The sequence below is a fragment of the Juglans microcarpa x Juglans regia genome, chromosome 5D (genome assembly GCF_004785595.1).
Source record: "Juglans microcarpa x Juglans regia isolate MS1-56 chromosome 5D, Jm3101_v1.0, whole genome shotgun sequence".
Lineage (NCBI taxonomy): Eukaryota > Viridiplantae > Streptophyta > Magnoliopsida > Fagales > Juglandaceae > Juglans > Juglans microcarpa x Juglans regia.
In genome coordinates this window covers 33,494,720-33,513,312 of record NC_054602.1, presented here as the reverse complement: position 1 = coordinate 33,513,312, position 18,593 = coordinate 33,494,720, and the positions used below count along the sequence as shown (strand labels likewise).

General features: G+C 35.7%; 1 protein-coding gene across 1 annotated transcript; it reads left to right on the top strand.

Moving 5' to 3' along the window:
* Window positions 1–5,239: 5,239 nt before the first annotated feature.
* LOC121265313 (LIMR family protein At5g01460) lies at window positions 5,240–14,018 on the top strand. Its single transcript, XM_041168893.1, has 14 exons — window positions 5,240–5,993; window positions 6,103–6,188; window positions 10,134–10,246; window positions 10,412–10,522; window positions 11,016–11,114; window positions 11,246–11,368; window positions 11,650–11,712; window positions 11,791–11,855; window positions 12,421–12,530; window positions 12,606–12,720; window positions 12,826–12,891; window positions 13,226–13,336; window positions 13,425–13,491; window positions 13,596–14,018. Exons 1-14 carry the CDS (start codon window positions 5,644–5,646, stop codon window positions 13,641–13,643), a joined length of 1,527 nt encoding a protein of 508 aa, XP_041024827.1. The 5' UTR covers window positions 5,240–5,643; the 3' UTR covers window positions 13,644–14,018.
* The last annotated feature ends 4,575 nt before the right edge of the window (window positions 14,019–18,593 follow it).

Here is an 18,593-nt window from a genome sequence, read left to right as displayed (position 1 = left end):
TAGATCATATGATCTATTGCATCAGTGTTAAGAATCCAAGAAAAATTGGATTTTAGAGTAGAAGAAGCAGAATTGCAAGAAATAAAATGATTTACTTTACCAGAAAATTGAGAAGAGGTAACAAGATTTACAGCTGCCACTGAGGTATTATTCTGAGTTGATAAAGGAGGTTGAGATGAATTGGCAAGAGATTTTATTGAATTCTTTACTAGTTAAAGAAAACCTTTGTTAATCATTACTGTTTTGAATAAAAACCTCTCTAGTTGAAAAGACAACATGTGCAAAAGGCATATTTCGTCTTCCTTTTGGTCCAGTTCATCCAAGAGAGTACCCATGAAATTGAAAGCACTTGTTAACTATATGTCCATTATACCCATAGTGAGTACAATGCAAAGAAGACTTCTTGGACTTATTTTTTGAGAACTTAGGTTGAATAGCTAGCTAATTGAACTGCTTGGCCATTAAAGCATGTGTTTCATTACATGTAGAATTGGTGAGTTGTCTGACTCTCCTCTTGGAGTAATAGTGAAAAGACTTTAGCCATGTTAGGTAATTGGACATCAAGAAGTAATTGACTCTTAACAAAGGCATATGAGTCATTTAGTCCAACAAGAAACTTCAAAATATAGTCAGATTACTGCCAAAGTAATAAAAAATTGAAAAAATTACAAGTGCAATTTGACATCTTTCTACAAGTACATGTTGCAAATGGCCGATAGCTAACGTATTCATCCCAAAGAGTTTTGAAAGCATTGAAATATTCAGCGACAGATGAAGAACCCTGGTTTATGCAGCTTAGAGATTTTTCAAGATGAAAAACTCTTGGTCTATCCCTTCTTAGATATCTAGTCTTCAGCTCATTCCAAAGATCAACAGCCGAGATAACATATAGTAAGCTATTTCTAATTTCTTTAGAAATGGTATTCATTAGCCAAGAAAGTACTAGATTATTTGCACGTAATCAAGCTGTGTGAGCAACAAGTTGAGCAGCTAGAGGAGAAATAATCGAACCAACAATAAAAGCAACCTTGTTTTGGACAGTCAAGGCTATGATAATTGATTAGCTTCAATCTACATAATTATTTCCATTGAATATCTTTGAGACTAAAAGGGCACCAAGGTTATCACTTGGATGAAGATAATATGGGCTAAAAGAATCATCTGAAGGGTTTACAACTAAGTCTGTTCATACGGGCCGGGTTTTTTCCCGGCCCAGTCCGGAACCCGGATACCCAGGTTCTTCCGGTTCCCGTTTTCGGCCCGGATTTGATCCGGGCTGGAACCTGCATTACAAAACCCGGACCTATACGGTCCAGATCCGGGTTTTGAAACTGGGTTTCGGATTGAAAATCCGATACCCGGTTTTATATATATTTAAAAAAAACTCTTCAAATCCCAGTCGGCCAGTCCCCACCCGTGAATCGTGATACTCTTATCTGCTAGGGTTTCGACTTTCCGCCCCCATCTTCTATATCTCATTCCATGGCTCTCTGTCAAACCCAAAAGTCGCAACTACATCTCTCTCTCTCTCTCTCTCTCTCTCTCTCTCTCTCTCTCTCTCCTCTTCGAGTTTCTGAGGCTGCTGTTCTACATTATCGAGATCCATAGAGGTTCTCAATGTGCTGGCTGAGGTTGATCTCTCTCTCGCTGCCGTGTCTGTCTCGCCGGAGACCTTTCGATAAGTCTCTCTCTCGATCTGTGAACAATAAATGTAAATATGGGTAGATCTGGTGATTTGGTGAACTGGGTCTCTTCTTTGTGCTTGAACTTGTCGAATGAGATTTTATCTCTATTTTGCCGATCCCTTTTCTCTTCCATCAAAGAATGAATGTAAATATGGGTAGATTTGTTGATTCGGTGAACAATGAATGTAAGATCTAGAGATTATTTCAGTGAATAAGAAGTTTGTCCCATTATATTGGCTTGTCTGCATATCTAATGGGATTGTGGATTAAAAACCTGATACTTATCTCAAGAATATAAAAATATTATAGCTAATGAAGATCATCTCTACAAGTTTTCCTGAGAAAAATTTGTCAAAACTACGAGGACTAAAAATAGATTTTATCGGTGTATCTTTTACCACAGGTATATATCATTGATTGGATCCTGTTAAATTCACTGCTAGAGTTCTTATTTTGTTCATTGTGTGTCCAAAAACGCACCAGAACTTAAAGTGATTAGTCAATGAGGGTCCCAACATCTCATTATTTCCGGGAAAATGTCTAGGGAGAGTTCATGGAATTTGACTTCAAAGTCTTGCCTTTGTGGGTATTTTTCAAGCTTCGAGTAAATAAAATGGGTACCAAATTTGTTCCTTTGAGTTTGGGTTTATTTAGTTAGAAAGTTATTTATGAACTTTGTGGCTTATGCATCGAAGAATAAACATTTATTCTGCGCAAGAAAGTTATTTGTCAGGACGTTCATCGTCTTGACCAAGAAGAGACTGGCCTTCTCTTGATGGGGAGAACAAAAGAAAGTTGCTTGCTGTAAATTTTGAGGTGAGCTTTGACTGTTGCTGTAAATTTATCAGGAGATGTTACAAATTTTAGTAAATTAGTAAATGTAAATAAAAGTTGTTTCATGAATATAGATATAGATAATATAAATTTTGAGACACAGGCCCCCAAGTTAAATCCAATTGTCATCTCCTTTATTCCTCCTCTGCTCTCCCCTCATGGAATGCACGTGCTAATCTGGAAATTGAAAAAAGAGTAGGGATAAGGTTGAATTGGAAAATAAATTAAGTGGGGTTGTGAAATGAAATTGTAGGAAGCTCATATGATCATAATGCAACATGTTCAACTATTTTCATCTATAAGTTCTTTTCTTATTTCTTATTTTTATCTATAGTTAATGACCATTGAAGTGGTTTTATTGTCCCCCATAAGAGCTTGGTCTGACTAAAGTAGCCCAGAATTGTTCACAAGGTTTTTGTAATAGATGTTATCAAATTTATTTGCATTCATTGAATCCAAGGGAGACAATTTGGTGTCAAAATCAGCATCATCTTCTGGGCATGTGCTCTGCAAAGTTTGTAGGAGGGATGCATCCACTGTTGGATTAGGTTTACTATCAGCAAATTTGAAAAGCCTTGACTTGAATGTAAAGCATTGAGCGAACCCAATAGTGTGCGCACCTGTATAAAGCATATGGATCAGTGAGAATCTTTTAAGCTTATGTTGAATTGTAGCAGAATGACAATATGAACTTCATGAAAAGTTACATTTGCAAGCCTTTTCATGTTAGAGTTTGATTTTGTAAGAGAATTTGATAAAAACTTCTTATACAAATCTACAATAGAGACAAAATATTTGAAGTCAAATTAAAAAAAAAAAAAAAAAATCCGGGTTCAACCCGGAATCTGGATTCACTTGGGTTCCGGCCCGGGTCTGACCCGGAACAACCCGGTCCGGGTTTCGGCCCGGGTTCAAGACCCGGGTCCCGGCTCGGGTACATCCGGATTCTCGGGTTGGAACCCAGATGAACACCCCTATTTACAACAGTAGAGTTGAGAGAATTGACAAAATCCATACCAATAAGCTATTGGAAAATACAACAATCTTTATTAAAGATCACTACAAAATCACGAAGAAAATTTTGTAATGCAGAGAATTCAAAAAATAGTATAAACAATTGCACAACCAAGTTATGTGTTAGATTGGATCTGCAATCAGTAATAAGATACATAACCCATTTGTTACATTTCTTTGAAGAATAGAAAGTGCAAAATATTCATCGACTACAAAATCAATACTTACATAGATCAATTGTCTCAGCATCCAACCAAATGTATAGAAACATTCCCCTTATTTGCATCCTCAATGTCTACTGAAATTTCTTAAAGAGAAAGACCCACTTCTACATGCTGTATAAATAACATAATTGATACTACCACTATCTGTACTTTGATTTATTTATTAATGAAGTTTATTAGAAAGAAATAATCTAGATGCGAGCTCAAAACCAAAACTATAAATAATAATAATAATAATAATAATAACAACACTACAATCGCATTTGTGTGCTTTTGGAATAACTAGTTATTTACGACTTTCTTTTATCAGAGTTTTTTTTTTTTTTTTTTTTTTTTTTTTTTTTTTAATATAAAAAAGAGTGCTTCTAACGTTGTAAACGAGTGTTTGGGTGTTGAAGGGCTCTTAAGAGCCCCAAATACAAAACAAAAAAGATATTTAGGATGCGTTTGGATATTGAAGTAAGTTGAGTTGATAAAATATTATTTATTATTATTATTATTATTTTAAGATTTAAAAAAATTGAATTGTTTATTATATTTTATGTTAGAATTTGAAAAAATTGTAATGATGAGTTGAGATGAATTATGTTTCCAAATGAAGCCTTAATGTGACTTTTCATGATCACTAAATATCAAGAAGCATAATATAGTTTATCGACTCTATTAAAACATAATAGTGAAAAACAAGTACAAAAGAAATAACATATAAACAATGTATCCACATTTAACATAAATAAAGTTAAAAGAACTATGTCTTTCTAAACCTACTAGACTTGCAATTAATTGCATGCGAGTTATGGACTAAAAACTTCAAAATTATGGATTTAAGGGTTGGTTCGGATGTATTTTAGAATCTTATAAATAACAGTAAAATAATTTAAGTTAAGATGTTTCATTAAATTTTGAGAAATGAAAGAAAAAGTTAAACAACAATATTACAAAATTTAAATATTGTTTTTATTTTGAAATTTGTAAAAATTGTAATGATTTTTATATTTTATTTTGAAATTTATAAAAATTTTATTGGTTTTTATATTTAAATAATGATTAGCTAAAGATTATGGCCTGGTTTGCTTTCAATACTAAACTCAAAATTTTGAAAATTTTGAAAATTTTTAATCTCATCATTACAACTTTTTTAAATCTTTATGTAAAATAAAATAAATAATTTAACTTTTTTTAATTTTTAAAATAAAAATAATATTAAAAAATATATTCTAATAATATTTTATTTAATTTTTTAATTTTAATCTCAGCTCAACTGATTTCTAAAAACAAATATGAAAAAAATTAAAAATTTCATATCTTTATCATTCCGTCCAAAATCCCGTCCAATTTCATATGTTGCATCAAATATTAACGTCAGGTTTGTTTTTGCTTTCTCTTTCTCGACGGTAATAGTTGTTTTTCCATGTCCATCTTGTCGACAGTTGCAACAGTCACGCTCCCTTCGTCGCGGAGCTTACGATGCCGTTCTGTCAGAGTGTTGAAAACCAAAAGAACTACTTATATACGAGTCGTCTCGCTTTGACAGGCTGTTTCTTTTGTGTATAGCAGGCCGAAGCAAAAGATTGCCCCTTTCAATTAAACCCAAAACAGCTCACTCACTGCCTTGACACCTCCTCGCAATTAAACGATTTTCCCGATGATAATACCGTAATTTCAGACTCACTCTTCAAACCCACCCTATTCGTCCTCCCTCAAGTAACGACCTCACCGGAGCCCAACCCCTTCCTTCCCTCTCTCGCTCTCGCTCTACTAATTCTAAAAAAAGAAAAGAAGCCAGATCTACGAAGCTCCATTTTGCAAAAGAAAGCCCTAATCTCTCGATCTGTCCCTCTCGGTCTCGTCGGTTTCGATTGGGTTCGGTTCGGGAGCCCTGAACGATGGGCGATTTCAATCTCGCTCTTGTGATCGTCGCCATAGTCGTGTGCATCCTCGTCTTCATCTTCAATGTCTACCTCCTCGTCAATTACCAGCACCCTGACGACGCCAACCAGGCCTATTTCCCCAAATTCGTCGTCGTTTTAGGTCTTTCCATCGCCGCCATTTCTATACTGATGTTACCGGCCGACGTGGCTAACCGGCAGGCGTGTAGGCACGCGATATACAATGGCGCGTGTAATCTAACCCTGCCAATGAAGGATTTGTGGCTCGCTGTCTATATTCTCGACGCCGTGCTCGTATTCTTTGTTATCCCCTTCGCCATGTTCTACTACGAAGGGGACCAGGAAAAGTGGGTACCTCTGAGATGTCAAACGTTAATATTATTAACTTTTCTAAAAGCGAATTTGATTAATTATTATTTTGTCTTTTTTGGTTTCGGCACTGGTATATGTGTGCAGGAGTGTCGGTAAGAGGATCAAAAGCGCGCTGCTGTGGGTGGTGACGACGGCTATCGTGTGTGGTCTGGTGCTTGGCATTTTATACGGTTAGTTCTAAACAAAAGCTGATTGTTGTTTTGAGCTACACTCATCACGTATGAATGTATTTTTGTGGAATTTGATGGTTCATGCTTATTTCTGATTTGTTGCTTCGCGGGGGTGTGAAATTATTTATATATTTATTTTTTGTTTTAGTCATTTCTATTGTTCTGTTCTCCTTTATGCATCTAACTTCGGCTGCTTTTCAGCTCTAGTACCATGATTGTATTCTTCTCTATGTTGGTTCTAGTTTCCTTTTGCATTATCTTTTTTTTTTTATCAGTCCTTTTGCATTATCTTTGTGCATGTACGTTGTTTTACTTGAAAAAACTTGAAAAATGTCGGGTTGAAAACTGTGATAAATTGGTGTATAGTTAAAAGTGGCAACTCCTTAAGCTTTCAGAACCAGTACTCTGAGTCAGGGATCATGGAAATAGAATGTCGGGTATTCGAGTATAAGTCCTAGATATTACATGGCTTTAGTTCAACATAGTGGCCTTCTAGACTGAGTAATAATTTGTAATGGCTGTTGTTCATTTGCAAGGCATAGCTCAAGTACATGGGTCATATACAAGAGAAACACTTAGCTAGAGTTAGAAACCTATACAAGGAAATCATGGACACCAAGTCCATTAAAATCTCCCACATAAGCCCAAAGGAACAAAGTGTGAAAGCAAATTACATGATTTCATCCATGGTCCTCTTGTGATCTTCATAATTTTTGTCATTTCGTTCCTTCCAAATGTACCATCGTAAATATATAGAAGCCATCTTCCATATTGCTATAACTTGTGGGCAGCCGTTTAAGTGTCTCTAAGATGCAAGAAAGTCTACTAACTTCTTGGCATGATCCAAACTAGCCCTGCTCTACCAAATAAGTCATTCCAGAGAGCCTAGGCTACCTCACAGTGAGATGGTCTATATTTGATATCCCATACTAAATAAGTATAGGTGGCAAATGAAATCCCACATTGCTTGAGAGGGAGAATTTTTTGCTCTTTGTAATGATTCAAATGGGCTCTAATTGTACTCGTCAATCTCAACTAGAAGGTTGCCAATTGAGCCATGCCACCTATGATGGAACTGCCCAACGAGGACGTCGAGGTTAAGGGGGGAAGATTGTGATACTCCGTATTGAATGAGTATAGGTGGTGAATGGGATCTTCAAATTACTTGGGAGGGAGTAGTTCTTGCTCTTTATAATGATTCCATTGGGCTCTAATTGTACTATTGACTACTCTTTTTGGAGTATGGGCCCATATGTGGCTTGGGCCTTCCATGCGTCTTCCCTGCTCTTACACATACAACTCCAATTGCTATCGTTATCAAATGTTTCCTTGCTTTTCTCATGTCATAAAATTTATAAGCTATAAGATGTTAATGTAAGCTCAGAGGCATGCCTACGATTATGGAGGTCTATCTATGGTTGTGCACATCCTTTTTGATGGAGAGCAAGCTATTGTGAGCCATTGCTTGAATTATGGGTTTTGCTACTCATCGTCCCCACACACCACACACTATATTTATTTTAATTTATTGTGGTTTTATTCTTCCTAAACTAATTGAATTCTTCTACTAATCATTCATACACCACATATTTAGTAAGAGAAAAGATAAAAAATTTAAAAATTATGTGTGGTGTGTGGGGATGATGAGTAGAATTTTTCTTGAATTATTTATATAGTTAGTGTGTCAATTTAGGCAAGACATAATGAAGTATGATAATTCTTTCTTTATTGTTTGCGAAGCATTAAAAAACTTATATAAATAAAGAGTGGCACATCTAGGGAAATAGGTATTTGAATGAAACGAGTAAACCCACAAGGTAATGAAAATTAATTTAGCCAATCGGTGTTGCATTTGTAAAAAGAGTGGTGAATGAATGGTTCATTTGCATTTTCATTGTGAGGTTGGGTTCTATGGGATGAGTTCTTCAGTAGAGTGGACTCGCATGGGTAATGCCTGGGAGGGTGGTTGATCTTCTAGCTAGTTGGAGAGGTATTTATGGTAATCCCTAATTGCAGCAATGTGGAAGACGGTACCTATATGCCTTATGTGGTGCATTTGGAGGGAGAGGAATGACAAGAGTTTTGAAGAACTTAGAAGTCTTTTTAATACTCTGTTTATTTGGGCTACAACTTTAGATTTTAATGAAGTTAGTTTTCATGAGTTTCTTGTATCCATCATTTCTCCTAACTAGTCGTTTTCTTTTCTATAGTGCTTGGGTACTGGGGGTGTACTGGGGCTATGCCTCTTTCTATGATTCAATAAAATTTGATTCTTTTTTTTTTTAGCATAATCTATTAACTAAAATTAGAAGTACAATAGGAGGGGGGTGGGGGACCCTAATAAACACCCCAAAACAAAGGTAAAAACGCTTGAATTAGAAAAACAAACGCGAAATAAAACTTAATGGTTCCGGTCCTATATTTCTTGAATCGCAGTTGGGAGAGAGGACCCCTTGAAATGCTGAAGGAAGATCCTACAACAATAGGATGAGTATTGAAATGGTATTTGTTGAAGTGGTCACTGGAAATCTCCGCACCCGCACCCCAGCTAAAAGCATCCAATCTCACAGAAAAGGGTAATTAGTGAGACATGGAGCCTTGGAGGCGTGAACAAATTGCTGGAACAGGCGGCACAAGGCTGCCGCAGTGGAGGGGCATGGTGGAGTGCATGCTTGCTGGTTGTTCACAAAATGAAACGGATATAGCTTCCTACAACCATGAAATTAGACAAAAACATAAACAAAAAAACTAGCATACAAATAAATAAAACACTAAACCGGGAGAGGAGGGGGAGAAAGCCAGTCCAAAAGGATGATATTAGCTTTGGAAAACAGATTGAAAGAGGTTGAAAAATCGCACGGGGAGGGTGGCTTGTGGCAGCCACGCGAGCTGGTGGTGGTGGTACCGACAGTTTTTGGAAGATCAGATGACGGGAACTCCATCTGTACGGCATGTGCCAAGTTTTGGTGGTTGGAATGCGATAGATCTAGCCTCTAAGACCTGAAGAAAACTTGAAGAAAACTAGGAAGATGGGGAGGAAAATGGTAGGAGAAAAAAAGGAGAAGAACCAGGGGAAAAAGTACAATTTCAGGGAGGAAAGGGAGGATCGAGCTCGTCCCTCCCGACGTGATGGTTTCTCTTTGGGGTCTCTCTCTGGGCGTGGAGCTCTCTGGGAAGACGACTCAGGTTGTACTTCGCTTCGGGGCCGAAAGATTGTATATTACAAGAAAACTTGATTCTTACTTTTAAAAGAAAAGAATTTAAATCGAGTTTGAGTGTTGGGTTCATATATATTTAGGAGCATGTCTCCACAATTCTAGCAAAATAGATTGGTTATTACTCCATACATATTTTATCACAGATGAGCTAGTCTTTGTAAGATAGATCTGACCATTAACTAATGTTGAGCTTAGAAATTAATGGTAATTACTTATAAAAAAAAAAAAAAATATAACGGTAACTGTAGTGATGGATCCAATTTTAAACCAGAGATTATTGTTCTTTTAGAATTCTTTCTGTAACTACTGAACATTCCATTGACATGATCGGGAAATTTAATTTAGCCATCTTATAATATATTCTCTTTGTAAACAAGATTTGCCTATAAGGTTATATGTGAAAGGCATTGATGAATGATTTCTTGGAAATATTGTATGTTAGTTTAAACGGAGTTTTTTTTGTTTACAAAATTTATCATCCTCAGCTTGTATTCACTCTCTCCCCTTCTTGGGATGTTTTCTTGGATTTGATATAAAATTTTGGCAACATAGCTTTGTCTGATTCGAGGTTCTCACATAATTACTTCTTGTGTTGATTTGCAAGAGTAGTTTGTTTTATCTCCCTCCCCCCCCCCCCCCCCCCCCCCCCTTTTTCTCTCTCTCACACACACAAGGTCTGTGTGGCTATCTCTGAACCCCATCTAACTGCCAATTGTATACTATGCAGGACTGATTGGAAAGGTGGACTTCACTGTTATGCACCTTTCTTCTTCCACAACTTCCTTCCCTACTACGTGGGAATTCTCTAGTAGTCAACAGTGTATTGGAGGCACACACCAGGTACTGCTTCTTCTGACCAGTTTCCTATTTATTTGATCAGTTCTATTCTTTTGAGATACTAATTTTTCTGATGGTTCTTTTGAAGCTTTTGACGCTAGCATACGGCATTACTCTCTTTCTCATTCTGGTGCATTTGTTGTTCTTTTATTGTTTCACTCTTTATAGTGCTCTGCGTATACTGCAAGTGCTTCTTCGGAGAAAACTTGGACTATGCGCACTACCTTTCCAGAATATGTTGTCGCCCTTGCTACCATTGTTGGATCTGTACTTTTCGCTGTAAGTTCCTTCTTGAAAATCACTTATCAAGAAAAGGTTCATTCTTGAATATTTTGAACTCTTCCCTATATGTTGAAGCATTTTCTTGTAGTTAGTCATAGATGTAGTTTTAAAAGTTGACACTGCTTAAAGCAAATCGAAGTCCTTTCTGTTTGAGATTTCTCCTTTTTTCAGTCCTTCGAGATTTGCTCCAATGTTACTGGATTACATTTTTCTTTGAAACCCATGAATTGATACTTATAAAAAAAAAAAGAGTTGACACTGAATACATTGTAATTAGCTGAGTGGTGAGTTGTGATGTTTACTCACATGTAAGTATCTAAATAAGGATCTGATGCTGTTTCTGCAAGTTTTGTCACCTTATTAATGGTCCCTATGGACAAAATGTTGCATTTGATCAAATTCAGCTTGTTTCAAAGTAAGATCATTTCATTTTCTATCTTTTCTATACTTACCAATAGTTAACATTTACTATTCCTCTTGTTATATTCAGATATTTGGTGGTGTTGGTATTGCTTGTCTGCCGTTGGGACTTATATTTTCATTCATCAAGCGCCCAAAGGCTGTTATCACTCGCTCACAGTATATCAAGGTGCTTCTTGATAGTGTCTCATATAGAAAAATTGACATGCCTATTTTTTATTTATTTTTGGTTTGTTGAGTGCTGCCATAATGATTCACATTGGGATTGCTCATAAATAGTTCCTGTTGATATATGAGTAGGAAGCCACTGAACTAGGTAAAAAAGCGAGAGAATTGAAGAAAGCAGCTGACTCCCTCCAGCAAGAAGAAAGAAGTGGTTCTAAGGGCCGAAAGTGGCGTAAAAATGTCAAGGCAGTAGAAAAGGTAGATCTAAACCTTTGGCATTTATTAAATTTAGTTTTCACACTTGGCATCAGGTTCATATATATGCACCCAATACCACATATCATGCTTGAATATCTTGAGAATCCTGAGACTTCATTTATGAGGCTTATGCATGTTGCTCTAGTTACATATAAAAATAAAAAATTTTCATGTTATTCTAGTTGTGGTGGGGCAAACAAACTTTCCCTAAACTTTGGATGGATTTCTTTACTCCTTTGGGAACTGTTATACATATATATATTGTGCTTGGAAATCTGCAGGAGTTGCTCCAGTTGGAAGAAGATGTGAAGCTCCTTGAAGAGATGTATCCTCAAGGAGAAAAGGTAATGGTTATTAATTATGCGACCTTTTGCTTTTGATTTCCTCTTCCTGTCAGTAACTTATGGCTTGCTTCTATGCAGGCTGAGACTTCTTGGGCTTTGACTGTTCTTGGGTACTTGGCTAAACTTGTGCTGGGAATTTTAGGGTAAGTATTCATATTAGACTTTTTTATTTGGATAAATACCATGGTTTCTTTTCTACTTGAGGAACTGCTGATTGTATTTAGGGGAAAACATTATGTCACCGCTTTTTGCATGTAATTATGAACTAGCTACCTTTCATGTTTTGCGCAATGTTTATATAAATGTTCATGTGATCTTTGGTCTTATGGCCTCAATTTAGATGAAGTGGATTTTAGATGTTTTTTCTGATTTGATATAGATGCTTATTCTTTATTTGCTTATTTTGGTACTACCATGCATTATTTTTTGACACATTCAGAATTATGATTTGGACGATGACAACTCTAGTCTTCCTAAGGATTCTCATTGCTTGTGTATCAGGTTGATTGTTTCAGTGGCTTGGGTTGCACATATTGTCATATATCTGTAGTGGATTTTAGATGTTTTTACTGATTTGATATAGATGCTTATTCTTTATTTACTTATTTTGGTACCATCATGCATTATTTTTTTATGCACATTCAGTATTATGATTTGGACGACGACAAGTCTTAGTCTTCCTAAGGATTCTCATTGCTTGTGTATCAGGTTGATTGTTTCAGTGGCTTGGGTTGCACATATTGTCATATATCTGTTGATTAACCCTCCTCTTTCTGCTTTTCTGAATGAGGTTTTCATCAAGCTGGACGATATCTGGGGTAAATTTGGAATTTTGTAAATACCATTCTCCTTTTACATTTTGTTCTAATATTCATTCTCTGCTACTTCGTCAGGTCTTCTGGGTACTGCAGCATTTGCATTCTTCTGCTTTTACCTTCTCCTTGCCGTTATTGCGGGGGCAATGATGCTTGGTCTGAGATTAGTTTTCATTACAATCCACCCCATGAAGTAATGGATTTTGTAGAATTAGCATTTTGGTTTTTTTTTTATTTGCCTGTCACTGTATGCTGTCATTTCAGTGTTTGCTCGTTAATATAATTAATCTGTTCACAGGTGGGGAGCCACACTTATGAACTCTTTTCTGTTTAATGTTGGTCTTATTCTTCTTTGCTCCATCAGGTTAGTATCTCCAATAGTTTCATTTCTTACTTGCACGTTTAAAGTAGAACTCTTACTAATTAGTTCTAATGTGGGAGCAGGTCATGATTGTTTTGAGCTAGGAATTTTATTTAATGCTGGTCTTATGAATCATTTTTCCACAAAACTGTTAAATGTCTTGCTTTGCTTTTAACGGTATAACAGTGCTGAATCTGCATTTTCTTATCCTATGAATCTAGTTGCCATGGTGAGAAGCATCTTTGAAGAAATAATTAATCAACTAAAATGGCCATAAGCAGTCATGTTAGCACCATTACATGGAAAATCAGTTTAATTTTGGTTTATCCTATTTCAGTGTGATTCAGTTCTGCTCCACTGCATTTGCATACTATGCTCAAGCAACTGCAGCACAAGAAATCTTTGGCCACACGCTGGAATCACTTCGTGGAATTAAATATTTGTACAAGTGAGTTATAATGGTGTTTATGCACTGATAATTCAGATTTGGCATGCATGCTACTGTTTCGTTTGGAATGCTAATTGTTGCATTGCAGATACAATGTCTTTCAAATTGCATTTGTTGCTCTTGCGGGATTGACCTTTGTGTATTATGCTGCCTTTGTAAGCTTCCTGTGCTGAACCTCTTGATTTCATTGTTCTGGAAAGCATGTGTAATTCCTTGCCTGAACCTGAGAGAATCTTACACGTTTCCTTCAAAATTTTAGGGATGGAGAAGAAGAAAACGCAGTGGCAGGTTCCAACTTTCTACATAATGTGTGTTTTGCCTAGAAGAGCTTGCACCCACCTGTCGGCGTCAGGAGTCTTAAATTTTATTCTCTCTTTTGGAGTGATTTCATGTTGGATTTGTATGGCCTATTGCTGTTCTATGCTGAAAGGTCAGATTTGAAAGGTCAGTGAAGTAGGCAGATATCATCCGAGTTGAATTGGGTTACTGCAGCAAGAGCGGCATGGTGAGTGCTGCTAATATTGCTATTGTTTCTTCTTTGTTCCCCCCTTTTGTATGTATTATTCCTTTGTTTAACTTGTGTCATACTTTGGCTTGGGCATGCAAGTGAGAATATTTTGAACCTGTGGGAACTAGGTTTTGAGAACTTCCCTTGATGTAATATAGCCATTAAGCTTTAAAAGTCGTATTGGCCATCCCTTTTCCGCTCATATTTTTCTGTTTATTGTCTCCCAACGTGGGTATCGGTCTGTTTATCTTCTCTTGCATTGGTCCCATGAGTCTGTGACCTAGGAGTTGTGTTCTACTGTATTATCTTATTTCTAGGTACCATGCCCAAGTTGACTTTCGGATCCTCCCGTTTTTTTATTTATTTAAATATTCATTTTCAGTGTTTTTATGAGCAGATTCGTGGTTTTTGACAATGCTTACTCTTACGGTTTTACCTTTTATTTTCGTATTTTAGATACTAAATTAGTCTCCTTCATTTAGTTTGTTTTTTCAGAAAGCTCCCACTATTGTAAGTTGAGAAATGATAGTTGCAGTTGTGAATGTGCAAGTGTCGCGCAATTATTTTGAAAAAAAATGAATGAATATGGGACATGAAAAAAAAAATTTTAGTAGTAAATTTTACTATTTTTCAATGCGACTGCACAATACTTCTACACAGTAGCATTACTCTTTAAGTTTGATCAAAATTGATATATGCTTGGTTCCTGTCCTTTATCGTTTGGGTCCATTTGTCTATTTATTAACACGAACTGTGTACCTTAGGAGGGGGAGAAATTGAACATGTACATAACTAGCATTTTCCTTAATAAACAAAAAATAAAAAATAAAGGTTGTGGGGGATGGGGTATGGGGTGTTGCGGTTGCCTCTATTGGATTTCAGTCCCGGGAGTTTACTCACTGATTGGAGGGAAAACGGAATTGGGTTCTCCGCTATGTGGGATTGGGTCACGTGGATCTCTTTACCTTCCTCGCCTTGAACTCACGAGTCTGAAAAGTTCTCAAGTTTTTAGATTATTTATTTATTTATTTATTTTTTTGTGAAAGGTAAAATAGTTAGAACTTAGAATGAAAAATTGCCTAGGTAAAGATTTTTAGAATAAGTTTTGTATTAAATTTTGTGAGAGTCGAGGTCAAATGAACAAGTATGCTTGGATAAAAAGTTTATTTAAATGTAATTTGTTTTGGGTGTTTTGAAAGCTATTTTTACTCATTAAAACAAGTTAGTTTTGTTTTTATGATAAAATCTAGACAAATTATAAAGATTAAAAAAATTTGAGTGAACTCTTTTTAATGGTTTAAAGGACCTTTGGATGGAAAGAAAAATATTTAATGTTTTTAAACCAGAGATTATATTTCTTAATAAGATTTGCTTTTGTTTTTTTATTTATTTATTTGATAAATGAGTTTTTATCTTTGCCGTCGTCCGTGAAGTTCAGCGTTCCTTCCGTGCACAAATAACATCTGTTGGATAGATTCCTACTAATTTCCTAGAACATAAGAGCATCATTGTTGGATTAGCAATGATTAGTCATTACAATTCCATATTAGATTAGTCATTTCACTTTCTATAATAATAAAACACAAATTTTATTTTTATTTTTTAATATATTTTTAATGCATTTTTTTTAAAAAAATTTGAATACTTTTTTATTTTTATTTTCATAATCTCCAACAATCTCGACAATCATTTTTATTTTTATTTTTATTTTCACAATCCAACAATCTATATAATTATATAAAATTATGACCATGCTACAATATCAAGTCATATTTGTCTTTGACTTTGACTTTACCGTAGCTCATGACCTGACCCGACCTGACCAGTTTGACCTGATTAATTTTATATAAATATAAACAATATTTATAAAAAATAAAAAATTAACTAAAAATCTAAAATTATAATAAAAACAAATATGTTCCACACACATTGTCATAATATATTAAAATTATATCCCAAATATAACAAACAAAACACACATTGTAAATATATTAATGTTACAATCTCAAATATAATAAAAATACATATCTAAAAAAATTTAGAACTTGAAGAAGGAAGCGAAGCGTTCTCCTTGCCCTTGTTGTTTTCCAACTCCATTACATTTTCGGTTAACTCGTCCAATTTAAATTCTGATCTGCACAACAACAAAAATAAAAAAGAATCAAACTTTATACAATAACACATGTGAATCAAAATTTCTCAAATCTACAATAAAATGTCCACATAGGCTAGAGTTTACAAAGATAAGCAACAAATAAAGGCCGCATCTGAAGCTAAAGTACATTGATCTAAATGAAATGTCTACATCTGTCACATTCAAAATATAAACAAAAAAAATTCAAAATATACAGTACAACAGATTCGAAGCAAAAATTTCTCAAATCTATAGTCAACTATCTACAACTCTTCGCATAATCTATGAAGACCTGTTAAATTTTTTATGGAAAAAAATAAATGGAAAAGAAGAACTATATAACCAACAACAACAAAAAGAGTAGAATAAAAAAAAAACAAAATTTTAGGAGAAATTTGTAGTCCAACAGATTTGAATCAGAAGTACTCAGGTTTAGAGTAGAGGTAAAAATCTGTTAAAATTTATAAAGATAAAAAGACAAAAAGAAATAAATTGAAGGATCTAAGTATCTAACACAGGCAAACTAATTTACCAGAATCAAATTTACACAAATTCAAAATCAAAGACTAGCCACCGAGTTATAAATCCAGATGATTAGGGTACTCTAACATAGACAAACTAATTTACACAAGCAGAGAAGAAATCGCATTAGGATCCCATCTTTTTTTCTTTTTTCTCGACAACCAAACACTAGGTAAAGGTAGAGTAGAAATCTCGGTTCGATTGACTTACAGTGGGCAACGCGGTGTGGGCAATGAGCGTGGGCAACGGGTGGCGTGAGTCCGTGACTCTGAGTCTATGTGGGTGACGGACGGCATGAAGAGAACTGAATGGGCGACGGGCTCTGAGTCTGTGTGGGCGACGAGTGAGTTGAAGAGGCTAAGAGTGGCATCGTGAGCATGGCGGAGTTGTGGGCGACGGGGTACTAGGTTGAAGTCAAAGAGGGGGGCGGCGTGAGAAGTTAGAAACTTAAGACTTAAGAGTTAGAAATGATGAGGGGCGGCGTGAGATGATAATTGAGGGGAGAGGGAGTCGCTGCGAGGCCATGGGTTGAAGACGGAAAGGGGAGGCGCAATGTGAGAAAAAGAAAAGTTAGAAAAGTGAGGGGGCGGCATGGGTTAGGTAACAGGTTTAGGGTTCTTTTGAATTTTAGGTCAAGGGTATAAAGGTAAATTTAATTTTCTTAACGGGTTATAACGGGTTGACCCGTTAGTGACCCATTAAGCAATCATGTCTTAATGGATCAATCCGTTTTGACCCGAACCCGTTAAGGCTAAACTCTAACCCGCTTTTATCATGTCGTGTTCGTGTTGGGTTAACGGGTCGTGTCACATATTGCCACCCATATGATAATTGCATAAATTATGGGTTGGTGGAGTTTCTAGGTTGTGAATGCCCGAATGGCCCTCGATGTTAGGTTGTTTTTAAACCATATGTTTAATTTTAAAATTTTTTAAAAAAATTAAAAGAACAAGAGTACAATAGAATTAGTGTGGGTGGGTCAAAAAGTTAAGGAGTGGTGCAGACATGCTAGGGGAGACTCGAAATGGAAATATCTCTAGAAGTGGCTCAACTGGCGAGGTTGTGCATGACAAAATTTGCCACTTCTATGAGCTTTTGAACTAAGCATGTGTAGCTGAGATTGGCTACAATGAATTTTATGTTGGGATAATTATGTTCCGTTTGGATTCGAAAAGTGTTTTATATCATCTCATCATTATAATTTTCTCAAATTTTCAAACAAAATATAATAAAAGATTCAACTTTTTCAAATTTCAAAACAGTAATAATGTTAAAAAATAATATTCTAACAATATTTTTTTCAACTTTCATCTTTCATCTAAAACTATCTCATCTCATCTTTGAATCCAAACCAGCGCTTAGTATGTTGTTAGATGGTTGTAATTGATAGATATGATAACATTAAGGTTCCGCTTGGATGTTGAGATGAGTTGAGTTTTTTATGAATAATAATGAGTTGAGATGATTGAATGAGTTTATGAGGCCAGTCAGAAATAAGATTTCCTTGAAAAACTTGTATTGCTCTTCTCATTGTTGGCATAAATAGCTATTGTACATGGTAAGATCCTGAAGTTAAGGATCGTGATATACTAATCTAGGAAAGCAATAACTACCTAAATAATTACAAAGATTCTAGTCTATTCTGTACAACTAACAACAAAGGAAAGAAATGAAGAAAGGAAATAATCTTTGAGCATTAACAGAGGTACACCAACTTGGAAAGAATCACTCAAGAAATGTCAACACTCCCCCTCAAGTTGGTGCATAGATATCACTCATGCCCAACTTGTCGAGACAGTTGTTAAAAGCTTGGTTGGACACTGCCTTGGTCAGCACATCAGCGAGCTGGTCTTGAGACCGAATATGAGGAACTTCAATAAGTCTTGCTTCCAGCTTTTCCTTGATAAAGTGTCTATCAACCTCAACGTGTTTAGCTCGATCATGTTGGACTGGGTTGTGGGCAATATCACATGTTGCCTTGCTATCATAGTATAATTTCATAGGACTTGTTTGCTCAATGTGTAGCTCTTGCATTAGATTCTTGATCCATAATAATTCACATACTGCCTTGGCCATTCCCCTATACTCAGCTT